The sequence below is a fragment of the Quercus suber genome, unplaced genomic scaffold (genome assembly GCF_002906115.3).
Source record: "Quercus suber isolate HL8 unplaced genomic scaffold, Cork oak 2.0 scaffold_732, whole genome shotgun sequence".
Classification (NCBI taxonomy): domain Eukaryota; kingdom Viridiplantae; phylum Streptophyta; class Magnoliopsida; order Fagales; family Fagaceae; genus Quercus; species Quercus suber.
This window is the reverse complement of record NW_027070172.1, coordinates 145545-159024: the sequence shown is the minus strand read 5'-3', so window position 1 is coordinate 159024 and position 13480 is coordinate 145545. Positions and strand designations below refer to the sequence as shown.

Below are 13480 nucleotides of genomic sequence, written 5' to 3'. Positions count from 1 at the left end.
CATTATGTTTAATATTGCATATGGGGAAATGCATGATTTGTTATTATGGAAGAGATAAGCATCTTTGATATAATTCTTGGGAATGGATTTTATGGATTTATAGTACTATTTGCAAATACTAAAGATGTTTTATCTTGACTTGCGATATTTGGGAAATTGATAAAAAATGTTATTATCAAGAAATGATTTTGGAAAATTTGAGAAGCTTGTGAATACCTTTGGATATTAAAAGGTTTTATGAAACTACTTGGAAGTGAAATACATATTTTGAATTAAATGTAATTTGTGAGTTCTTTATGTTCTACCCATGTGCTGTAACATGTGATTACCCGGTGATTACCTAGCTAGATACTATAGACTGTGTGACATTGGTATCTTAACACCTGTCTTTGTGACGATTATTGAGTTCTGTCTTTATGACGGCTATGAGTTCTGTCTTTGTGACAACATATTAGTTCCATCTTTGTGACGACGATGAGTTCCGTCTTTGTGACGACAGATTAGTTCCGTCTTTGTGACAACGTTGTCATGTGGCCTTGGGTTTGGAATAATATTGTTATTGCTCACAAAATATAGTATATGGTTTCATGAGAGCATTTTGAGAAGCTTTGTACCATGTCATTTTATTCATTTTGTCAAATTATTTTTGGAAATGGTTCCATAGAATTTATTTGGAAATTCCCAAATTATAATATGCTTTGTAAAATGTTTATCATCATGAAACTTGCATTTCCCCCACCCCCATTAATTATACTACTTGTTGGGCTCTGTCTCATCCCATTATTTTACAAATTTTTCAGAGTAGGCAATGATCGTTTTGAGACAGCTTTTTGGTGGCTAATAGTAGTTAGACAAACTACTGATGGAGGCTGAACTTTTGTGATAGAGATATTAGATGATGTACATTATAGTGTAGACTCGACTCATTCTTTTGTATATTATAGTGGTTATGACTTTATTCCCATTGATGGGACAAGTTGATGATATGTAATTATTTATTCAGACCTTCATTCTTTTGTGGCCAATGGTCCTTGTAATTATTGCATAGAGCTCTGACTTATTTTGGGAGTATTGTTAAGATAATTACTATGATAATTATTGATGTCGGTACTTGATATGAATTATTTGGATTGAATTGTTCAAAAGGGAAAAATCTACAGGTACCTTTAAAATGTTTTCTCATGCTTTGAACCCTTTTGGGTTTGGGGCGTGACACAGGTTACTATCCATTAGATCACATACTTTTTCCTTTTTTTTTTTTTTAATAAAATGGAAATATTACTATATATAACTATTAAGAAAAGTATACAAAAGTACCTTTAATTTGTGGGCACCAACCAAAGGTGTAGCTAGAAAAAAAAATTTGGGGCCAACTTGTGATACTAATTTATTAGCCTATACAAACTTTCATATACATGCATAAACACAAACATTTATTCACGCATAACTTAGTATTATCCATAGTAAATCCTTAAAATTTTCATTTTTAATATAAATTACTGAATTGTCTGCCAAAAGTGAGTAATTTTTTTTTAATTGAACTAATAAAGTATTCAAAGACATGAATAATCCAAAACTTTAATAGACATGAGTACAAAAAAAAATGAATGTGAGAACAAAAAAACATTCTCTATACCTACTAGACCAATTAGACAATTTTTTTAAAAGCATCATTGGACTAACTCAAATATTTTGGGGGCCAAGTCCCATTTTTGTAGACTAATTATTAAAATATTAAATATTTATATATAATATAAAAATATTTTGGGTAAATTGCAAATTATACTCCTAAAATTTGGAAATGTTTGGATTTTACATCCTGAAGTTTCAAAATTTGGATTTTAGGCCCGAAATTTGGGAGTGTTTGGATTTTACACCCTAATGTTTCAGAATTTATATTTTACCCCTTAAAGTTTGGGAGTGTTTCAATTTTACACCCTCAAATTTTAAAACTTCAGGGTGTAAAATTCAAACAACTCCAAACTTCAGGGAGTAAAATCCAAACACCCTTAAAATATAGGGGGTAAAATATAAATTTTAAAACGTTCGAGTGTAAAATTCAAACACTCCCAAACTTTAGGAGGTAAAATCCAAATTTTAAAATTTCAAGGTGTAAAATCTAAACATCCCCAAACGTTAGGAGTGTAATTTTTAATTTAGCCAAATATTTTAAAGCTCCTCCCCTAGCACCAACCAATAACTTATTTAGAAGTATATTATTTATTTCTAAAAAATGTGTATGCAATTGATAATTAAAAATTTAACATTCAATAACTTGTATCATTAGGAGTAATAATTTTAATTGATCACCAAATTATAATTTTGTTTATTGTCTTAATAGCACTTATCAAGCCAGCAATAATAATTTGGTAATCTGAGCACAATTTCACATACACAAATTCACACCTATATAGACAAACATTTTCTATAGATTAAAATGTAAAACTGATCCTCTAACTTTCGGTAGATTTCATTTTAGTCATCTAACTTTACTTTCGTTCATTTCAGTCCTCTAAGTTTCAGATTTATTCAATTAAGGTATTTTCATTAATTTTTGTTAAAATTTTTTGAAAAAAAAAATTGGAAAATATTTTTCAATCATTAATTGAATTTTTTTAATTAAAAAAATTTGAAGAAAAATTTATAAAATTGAAAAATTAACCACAACATATAACAAAAGTTGATGGAAAAGCCTTAATTGAATAAACTTGAAAATTAGAGGACTGAAATGAACAAAAGCAAAGTTAGAGGACTGAAATGAAATCTGAAAAAACTTAGAGGGTCAGTTTTGCATTTTACCATTTTCTATATATTAGGAATATTACTTTTTTTAGGATAAGCCATTCTCTTATTGCTTTCTAATTTATGCTTTCATGGTATTAGTTTGATAAAAAAAAAATTAAAATTAAAATTAAAAGAAAAAAAAAACCTTTAAGAAAACTAAAGGGTAAGAGGACTAGAGACCCTTTAAGGGTTTCTTCACTTTATTGACCACTGGTGTCATATATAGGGATGCCAATTTTGTCTTTCCCCATCTCACTTTGCTCCTCATAGGTTTTTGGCAGGGATGGATTTAAGCTTTTTAGCCCCTCGCCAACCCACCCTGCACTATGGTGAAAGAAGTTGGAAATTATTTTTGAAAAATTAGCGAATGTAAATTTTGTTATGTATTAGGAATTTGGAATATGTTATGCATTTGACTATTAGTATTAAATAATTGGTTTGTATTGCTACTAAATATTTAAATGCATGATATTAATGATTTTTGTTTTGTTGTGATATTATCTTATTAAACAGTTTGGATTTTTTTTTTTTTTTTGATATGGATAATATTATTTTTTCCTTGCTAAAAATTGGTTTTATTTGATGTGATAAATTAATTTGTAATTTTAAGTATATTTATATTAATAAAATGAGTTTTATAAAAAAAAAAAATGGTAATAAGTGTGGTGCGGGGCGGGAATGGGGTAAGGAAGTTTTTCCAGTCATGAGTGGCAAGACGAGGATTGGACAAAGACAAAACCATGTGGGGTCCTTTAGTCTCACCTTAACTCATTGCCATCCCTTACTCCTATAGTCACATGAAGGTGTTGTATTTTTAGCATGGGTCCATTTCATGACGTTTGTTTGTAATAAATTTTAAGTTTATTGGTTAATTTATTCATTGGAAAATGGGTTGAGCTGGGTCAAAAGCTGTTGAAAAATGACAAAGTTTTGAATATTTAAGTGGAACTTGTTTTATGCAGGAAGTTGGCATTACTGAAGCAACTTTGGAGGGAGATTCTTTTTCCATAATCTCGGCACTAAAAAATGGGAATAGGTTGAATTCTGCTATAGGTCATTTGATCAAAGATACATTATCTTTTGTAAACTCCAATAGGAGTTTGTCTTTCTCACACGTTCGTAGGCAAGGAAATGGGGTAGCACATGCTTTAGCTAGAAGAGCAAAATTTTGTAGTGACTATGAAGTTTGGATGGAGAATGTTCCTCCAGACACTTTACATTTGTTATTAGCTGATTTACCAGCCAGTTGAATAAAAAGCAAAAGTTTGATTCTCAAAAAAAAAAAAAAAAGTGGAACTTGTTTTATTGGAAAGTAGATATTTGAGACTTTAATAAGGACATAAATATAACCTAATTTGAATTTGAATTTGAAATAAATGAGATATGACCATTTGAAGATGACATAATTATGTTGTTTTGGAAATCTTGCTCAAGCGACAATCAACTTCACTCAAGCAAAATTATAGCAAGAAGATATTTTATTTTTATTAGAAAAAGGGTTTGGGTTTAGTTTTAATCCTACTTTGTGCACCTATATAAAACACCTTATGCACAACCTTTTTTTTTTAAGGGAAGGAGGTTATACCAGAGCTAAATAAATCATATTTTTTCTCTCTGATGGAACCTAAGCAGAGAAAAGAACGAAACAATATATATTGTTCAGAAAGAAATCCTTGTGCTTCATAGAAAACTTCTTGTTCTTTGTCTACTAATCTTGTGTCCTAAAGATAGCATTTGAGATTTTCAAACCAGGAGTTTTATCTAGTCAGTTCAAACTTCAACATAAATTAAATTTTCAAAGAGGTGCTTTAGAGTGCGCCATAGGTTTATATTCGTTGAAGCGAACGCATCATTCATGAAAAAATCCATATTAGAAGAAGTTCAAAATTCTAAAGCTATTAAGAGTTGCAGTAGTGAGCTAACTACTGAGATTGTAAAGTCTAGGTACACAGATTTTTTTTTCCCTCTTTCTAGATTGTAAAACTTCTTATTTTATAGTGGATTGCCTTAAATGGGAAAAGTTACCCTTGTAGTGGTATTTCTTTTGAAGATTTGTTCATTAGTTTTCTACTTTGTCAATGTATCACGTACCTCATTCATTTATCACTTTTACATTTTTGCTTTATGATTTGGTGACTTGTTATTAATTTTGTGGTTATTAATATTGATATTGTGCATCACAATTAAGATTATTGGTAAGCAATTAATAATTCTGTTACACAATTAACCAAGGGGTCGATCTAAACCGGATTTTACATGAAGGATCAGGATGTCAAGTATAAAAATTATTGCATTATTGAGAAGTATGATGCATATAACTATAGACACTCTATTTTGTATCTCATTTTGGATTTTTTTTTTTTGGAGATATGGATAATATTATTTTTTCCTTGCTAAAAATTGGTTTTATTTGATGTGATAAATTAATTTGTAATTTTAAGTATATTTATATTAATAAAATGAGTTTTTTTAAAAAAATGGTTATAAGTGTGGTGCGGGGCAGGGGTGGGGTAAGGAAGTTTTTCCCGTCACGAGGGGCAAGACGGGGATTGGACAAAGACAAAACCATGTGAGGTCCTTTAGTCCCACCTTACCTCATTGCCATCCCTTACCCGTATAGTCACATGAAGGTGTTGTATTTTTAGCATGGGTCCATTTCATGACATTTGTTTGTAATAAATTTTAAGTTTATTGGTTAATTTATTGATTGGAAAATGGGTTGAGCTGGGTCAAAAGCTGTTGAAAAATGACAAAGTTTTGAATATTTAAGTGGAACTTGTTTTATTGGAAAGTAGATATTTGAGACTTTAATAAGGACATAAATATAACCTAATTTGAATTTGAATTTGAAATAAATGAGATATGACCATTTGAAGATGACATAATTATGTTGTTTTGGAAATCTTGCTCAAGCGACAATCAACTTCACTCAAGCAAAATTATAGCGAGAAGATATTTTATTTTTATTAGAAAAAGGGTTTGGGTTTAGTTTTAATCCTACTTTGTGCACCTATATAAAACACCTTATGCACAACCTTTTTTTTTAAGGGAAGGAGGTTATACCAGAGCTAAATAAATCATATTTTTTCTCTCTGATGGAACCTAAGCAGAGAAAAGAACGAAACAATATATATTGTTCAGAAAGAAATCCTTGTGCTTCATAGAAAACTTCTTGTTCTTTGTCTACTAATCTTGTGTACTAAAGATAGCATTTGAGATTTTCAAACCAGGAGTTTTATCTAGTCAGTTCAAACTTCAATATAAATTAAATTTTCAAAGAGGTGCTTTAGAGTGCGCCATATGTTTATATTCGTTGAAGCGAACGCATCATTCATGAAAAAATCCATATTAGAAGAAGTTCAAAATTCTAAAGCTATTAAGAGTTGCAGCAGTGAGCTAACTACTGAGATTGTAAAGTCTAGGTACACTGATTTTTTTTTTCCCTCTTTCTAGACTGTAAAACTTCTTATTTTATAGTGGATTGCCTTAAATGGGAAAAGTTACCCTTGTAGTGGTATTTCTTCTGAAGATTTGTTCATTAGTTTTCTACTTTGTCAATGTATCACGTACCTCATTCATTTATCACTTTTACATTTTTGCTTTATGATTTGGTGACTTGTTATTAATTTTGTGGTTATTAATATTGATATTGTGCATCACAATTAAGATTATTGGTAAGCAATTAATAATTCTGTTACACAATTAACCAAGGGGTCGATCTAAACCGGATTTTACATGAAGGATCAGGATGTCAAGTATAAAAATTATTGCATTATTGAGAAGTATGATGCATATAACTATAGACACTCTATTTTGTATCTCATACGACTTAGGCTTCCATTCTATATTTGATAACATTCAAGGGAAACATGCCTAGGGTTCTGATAATTCATTAGTAACATGGTTAGGCTTCTTGAATGATTAGAAAAATGCTAGAATGTTTCGATTTTTATAGATACAAGATTAGGGTTTGATTGAAGAACATAACTCCTTTATTTCCAAATCTTGTTTGATCTTTGCGTCTGTGTGATTAGGATAGACCCTTTAGAGGGATCTTTATTGGAATGTGGTTGTGGAATACTTAAATAAAGGTTGAGTCACTCGAAGGGCAAGCTTGGGTGCATAACACATTTCCAAGTTCATACATTTAACTCCATGCTTAGTTCATTAGACTGTGCATAAGGGTTAAATCCGTAAATCGGTTCATTGACCAACATTAAGTGGTGACTCCCAATTCTCCGTCCAACCTACTCGGTCGTTGGTGTACTTTCTAGCCCATGCATAGGGTGGGGCACACTCCAAATTGTCCAAAAGCCTTTGGCAACCGAAGGAGATGTTACTCACAAGAACAATTATATGAAACACCTTGTAAGGTAATTTTCAACCTATTACTTTTTTTCCCCTAACCTTATATACTTCAAACGATAGACACCCTAGAAGACTGGACTAAAATTATAAATAAGCATTGTCCAAGTTCAAGGGAACACGTTTGTCAAATTGACCCTATGATCAATTGGGGTTTAACAGGTGGGGGCCGTGGGGCTATCTGACTTGGACCTATAATCGAAAGTCAAATTGCTCCATAGAAATTGAATAAACAAGATCAGCATATCAAGGTACTTTTCCAAAAACTTGTCAACCATTTCCATTGTGCCTCGGATTTGGAAATTAAAACAGAAAATATTATAATAACAACATGTGGTCTGGGAGTCTGGTCGACTGAAGAATAATGGGTTTTAGTCTGCTTTCATTTATGTAAGGCAAGACATCAAATGCTCATTTCCGTGTCTACAATTATGTAACGTGTTTGACATTCTTTAAAATAGTTCAAGGGAAATAAACTTAAAAAGTGTAGCTTCTAACAATTATATATCGTTAAGAAATGTAACAAAAAGTCTAAACACAAATAATATACCACATGTTTAGTTTTAAAAAAATCAACTATCATATATTATATATTGAAAGTTTGATTTTATATGATGTACTTACATCATGTAGCTGAACACGTTTTTTTTAAACAGACTAAGAAATAGTAGATACATTGTCCCAGCCCACAGTTTAAACCCTCTCCCCCTCAACCCCAAGCTGGTTATCTGTCTCAAATGTAGTTGGTAACGCATGTTATACAATTAATGTGCTTTTATCATATTCTAATAGGATATTTTTTTTATAAAAACTTTTTGAAACTCAAATAAAAAGTTTTAGTGATAACCAACTGTTTTAATAATTTTAATGTATTTATAGTACATATATAATAAGGATACTTTAACATAAAGTTATACCGGTGGCAGCTCCACTTGTATGTGAGGGTGGTCACAGGACCGCCCTCACTTGCCAATTTTTTTTTTTTTTTTTTTATATACTCAGCAAATATATATATATATATATATATATATATATATTAGTTTAAATTAATCTGTTCAGTGACCACCCCCACCTGAAAAAAATCTGTATATATATATATACACACTTACAAAAAAAATATATTTATTTTAACCACCTTAATAAAAATGTTAAACAACATGACCTGAGAATCACAAGAATTTGAATTCAATAAAAATAATAGTAATGTTATATTCACAATATTTTTACAATAAATCTTATGTGGTAAGCTGTTATTAATTCTAATTTGGGCTCAATATGACATGTTTTACCCACTAATAAAGCTTGTTGTATAAGATTTGTTATGAAATTACTGTGTTCACTTTACTATTCTCGATCATATCAACATTTTAAATTTCCACTTTATCACTTATTAGTTTTCTTTTTTTTTTTCTCTCTTTGCTAGTACAAAAAATTGTAATATTTCATGTATTTGCATGTTTCTTTTCTTGTGATATTGATATATTAAAGTTGTCTCTTTATTAAATTTTGTATAATTTAAGTTTCTTAGTAACCACATAAAAAAAATTATAGAGCCGCCACTGAGGTAGACCACAAACTCCACTTGAAAGTTATAATATGGCCTTGATCATATATATAGTTTTTAGAGATGATATGACAAAGAAAATCTTCTCTAAATGTAATTGTGAGATTATAATGGTCGTTCAATCTAACATTAATTTGTACGGATAAAAACAATGTTACATTCGTTTATTAACAAAAAATATTAATGAGTCATTAAATAAACTAAAAATTTCAGGGAAATTCGTAACAATTGGTTCATACGGAAAGACTATGAAGACCTCAAGATGCAGGATGCATAGCATATTTGCATGTATGTATGTGGTTACTTCTACTTTTGTGTTGTTTTTTGGCCGACCAAAGCAGAGGCCAAGTTTTTGAAGTGGTCAGGAGTACAGAAGTTCAATTTGCTTGAAGTTTTTTTATGCTTGATGAAATCACAAATGATGTAACTGTCAGTGGCCAATATTGAAACTAGATTTACCTACTTCATGAGCTTGGACTTTTTTATTATTTTTGAAGGCCATGTGCTTACAAGATTGCAGTCTATTGTTTAAAGGAATACAAAAAAGTAAAACAGAAGATTTGTATTTGCTATAATGAATTGATGATGAAATTTCCTAATTAGATTTGGATCATATGAGAATCCTATCTAAAAAAAATACAAGGTATATCCTATAAAAAAAATTATAATAATAATTAAAAAAAAAAAAAACCAAAAGCAGCATCTAATCTAGGTCAAATCCCGTTGCAGTTAACAATGATCTAGGTTCATATAGAAGCTAGGATATTCAGCAAAGTTGGAAGTGCTAGGTATTCCAAAACCTGGATCAGCAGCACCATAGTCTGGTACCCCAGTACTATAATCAAATGTCTGTTGGGCTGCGCTTGAGATTCCCATGCCCATGCCCATGTTTTGATCATGAGCGTCCACCATTACACTAGAGGTAGAAGTGTAAGAATAATTTTGAGAAGTTGAAGCCGAAGCAGCAGCAACTCTACTTGGTGCAGCTTGATTGTTATTCCCAGTAAGTTGTTGAACTGTTCCCATAAATTCCTCAGGTCTTACGTGAATAACCTTAGGAGATTGGAGATATATTATAACCGGAGACCGTCTTCGATTCGACTTCTTGATCTTTGAGGAGTTTTCGCTCACTGTAAGAGGTGCAGGCCTTGGACCCTGCAACTCCAAGGAATGTTTTCTTGTTTGGAAGCTCATCTTAATTGTGAATGAATGAATTTGCGGACACCCAATTGTATATCACGGCTCTCTTTCCTTGCCGGTTCTTAAGTTTAGCTCAAAAACCACCTGTATTTATAATATTGGAGGAGGGAGTGACTTTTTGAGTGACGTCTTTGAAAAATTGCAATATCTATCTATTCGATTTTGCTTTGTTTGAATTAGTCTTTGTTGCTTTTATTTTTAAAAAAATGATTGTTGATCTCGTAGAGTTTGCCGGCTGTTTCTCTAGAATGATTTTTTTTTTAATTTTTAATGGTGCTGTTGAAAGAGTAATCAAAAGTAGCCAGTGAGACAAAGTCAGTCAAAGTCTTCATGGGTCGAAATTTTCTTCTGTGTTAGGTTATTTCTTTCTGTTTCAGAACTCAGAAGAATTATTCTACAGGTTCTCTTACTTCATATTGTGGCGAAAAAAAGGAAAAACTGAACTTTAACTATATATACTGTATGAGTGTGTTTGCTATTGCTTAAAAGCCTTCTTTTTTTTTTTTTTTATTCAGTTTATTTTTTACTATTATTCATGGGTTCTATTATACTTTTTGGTATTATTTATGTGTATTATTTCAATTACCTTTTAGTTTTATTTACAGTACTTTTAGCAAAAAAATTTCAGTTTCAACTAAATAAAATGTTTCTAAACGAACATGTGTGTTTTTTAATAATTCTCTCTAGTATTGCCATACTGAGGAAAAATATTGGTAAATTATAAAACAGCATTTTAGTTAAGCCATTTGGAAACTGTCACTAAATCTCCTTATAATTTGGAGCAAAGAAAGAAAATGGTAATATTTTTGCCCCAGTTGACAAATTCTTCCATTTGATTTTGATACATTCGTGTTGTATATGAAGTAAAAATTTTAACTCTAAATTTGCCTTCGAAGCGGATGGAAGTACATTACATAGCTATCAAATCCAAGAACAAGAGTTGTTTTGAGAACAATATCTTCGATCCATAAAAAAAAAAAAAAAAAAAACTTCTGAAAAGGCTAAATTTTGTATTCTAGGTGATATTCCTGACGTGGAAGAATTCAACAATTAAGTAGAAATATGTAATAATTGAACCATTATACCAAATCAAACCCTATCAACTTGGAACTTTCGTATTATAACACTGACACAAAAGGATTTGACAAGTAGCTCAGTTTAGCTAGAATGTTCTACTCGTCTAAACTATTCTTCTTCATAACCTGTTATCACATGGGCGGCTTTACATTAAGGCCAGGGGGTTCAACCACCTGACCTGGCTCAAACAAAATTTTTATATATAAAAATTTTAAAAATTTTTCATTTTGAACTCTTAAAATAAAAATTTGAACACCCTAATTCTAAATTTTATTTAAACCCAATTGAAATAAGCTTGAAACTTGAATATGATCATCTTAATTTTATTTTCACAATATTCTTACAATAATATGAGATAAGTTGTAACTGCTTTTTATTTGGACCCACAATTAACAATATTTTTTTTTATCTACTTTTAACAATTGGCCACCTACATTTTGTTGTGGAATTTTTTTTTGAAATTATTGTGACAATTCCAAAATTTTTGCTCATTCATTAAAAAAAATATGAATATTCTTTCCAGGATTTCGGCTTACTTTGCAATTGACAACGAAATGAAGTTGTTTTTCCTTAAACTTTTCTTCTTCATTAACAAAAAAATTACATCACTGTTACAACCAACACATCTGTACAAATATGTAGATCTGTAATTTTTTCCTCATTCTCTCTATCTCGCTTTCTCCCTTCTATTTTTTTCTTAGTTTTTCTTTTTATCTCCAATTCTAAGAGAGTGACTATGTCTATGTGTATGATTAAGAAGTCATCCACTTCAAACGTAAAATCTTATATCAGTTACTATTTTATTTTCTTAGTTTCAAATTTATTCCTAGTTCTACTCCTAAGTGTGTTACTAGTCTTCTCCTTCTTTATCATATATTTTTATATAATTGATATTACATATAAATATACTAAGTTATTATTAATTTGACAAAAATGTATGATTAGTAATTTAATTATATTAGTTTATGCATTTAATAGTTGTTGTCTTACCTATTTTATAACAGTTTTAGACTATTGTATTTAGAACATTATTTTAGATTATTGTATATAATATGGAAGTTTATCTATAGAAAATAAAAGATTAATCATTTAATTTTTTACTCGCCCCTCATGACAAATGATAAATTCCTAGCTTTGCCATTGCTGACTCCCCAGAAAAAAAATCCTGGAGCCTTTATCAACACAGATACCATGGTGAAAAGGGTAAACAATAGCATAGTTTTCATATGTTACTATTCATAAAATTAATTATGAAAAAAAGTTTTTTTATTTAATGACAAATTGACAATACTTGAAATTGAAAGGTACCTATTTCTTGACTTGGGAATATTTCACAAGGACTGGTGGAACCAAAATACACGAGGTTGGGGATTTGCTCTACAAATTAAAGTTAGTCTTTTAGTCTCTTTCATTTTCATGTATTATAAATCCGAGTCAAACGGCACTCTAAGAATTTGTCTTTTAATCCTTCGATCTATGTCTGTGTTAATTCCAAGTCAATTAATGGTGGCCCAACTTAAATTTTAGTAGCTGGCACAGTTGGTCTTTCTTCTTCAGGTGCATTTAAAGATTTGTCTGAAAGTGGGTCTACTACTTGCTTGTCATCTTTTGTACGTGTAACGAAGTTTAAGAATCTTTCAACAATGTTTACAAAAGTATCATTGTCTTCCATTCCTTTCCGTGAACCCCCAAGTCCAAACATAGCTGCATGGACATGGCCACCACCGTTTTTGGGAAGCAAATGCAATGTATTATGTATCCAGTCATGTGTAAGCCCTAGTTCACACGATGTAATATTTCCATGTGGCCAGGAAATCATGTCAAACAAATGTATGTTTTAATATAAAACCTTATGTAACTAAGGACAAAGTTTAGTTACAAAATTAATTATAGCCTAAAATTACAATTTTTTTTAATAAAATAAACATTACTACATATTTTGAAAATCTAACCGTTGAATTGTATGTTTTTTACATTCTTAATACACATGTCAAATTTTGTATCAATCATATATCATTTACTATATGATCTATAAGTTTATATTTTATGCATAATTTTAAACTACAAAAACTTGCAATTTAAAAAATTTATTGATGACATAACTATTAATTTTTAATTTTCTAGAAATTTTGCAAGCATGGAGGATATAAGAAGAAGATGTAATCTAATGGTAGATTTGTCAAAATTCACCTCTAATAAAAAAAATATTGAGTAAGGTTGTAATCTTAAAATACTACCAATTTTGTAATTAAACTTTATCTATAAACAATTAAATTGTTTACTAGAGTAATTACTAATTTCTCTCTCCAGGGTAAGGTAGGACCTTAAACCCACACGGAAAGTTTGTCAAGGCAGCATGTGGAAACGCTTAGGAGAAAATGAGTCTTACAGATGTAAATAATCCTAAACCTACCCCAAGAAATAGTACTCAAGCATGTTTACACTCCATGGAGGCAAGGAATTGACTTTTCTTTTCCTCATGTCTTGATT

At 30.3% G+C, this 13480-nt stretch overlaps 1 protein-coding gene across 1 annotated transcript; it reads right to left on the bottom strand.

The window, feature by feature from the left end:
- Window positions 1-9442: 9442 nt before the first annotated feature.
- Window positions 9443-9907, bottom strand: LOC111991097 (protein MKS1). Its single transcript, XM_024022875.2, has one exon. The coding sequence runs from the start codon at window positions 9905-9907 to the stop codon at window positions 9443-9445; it is 465 nt and encodes a 154-aa protein (XP_023878643.2).
- Window positions 9908-13480: the final 3573 nt, after the last annotated feature.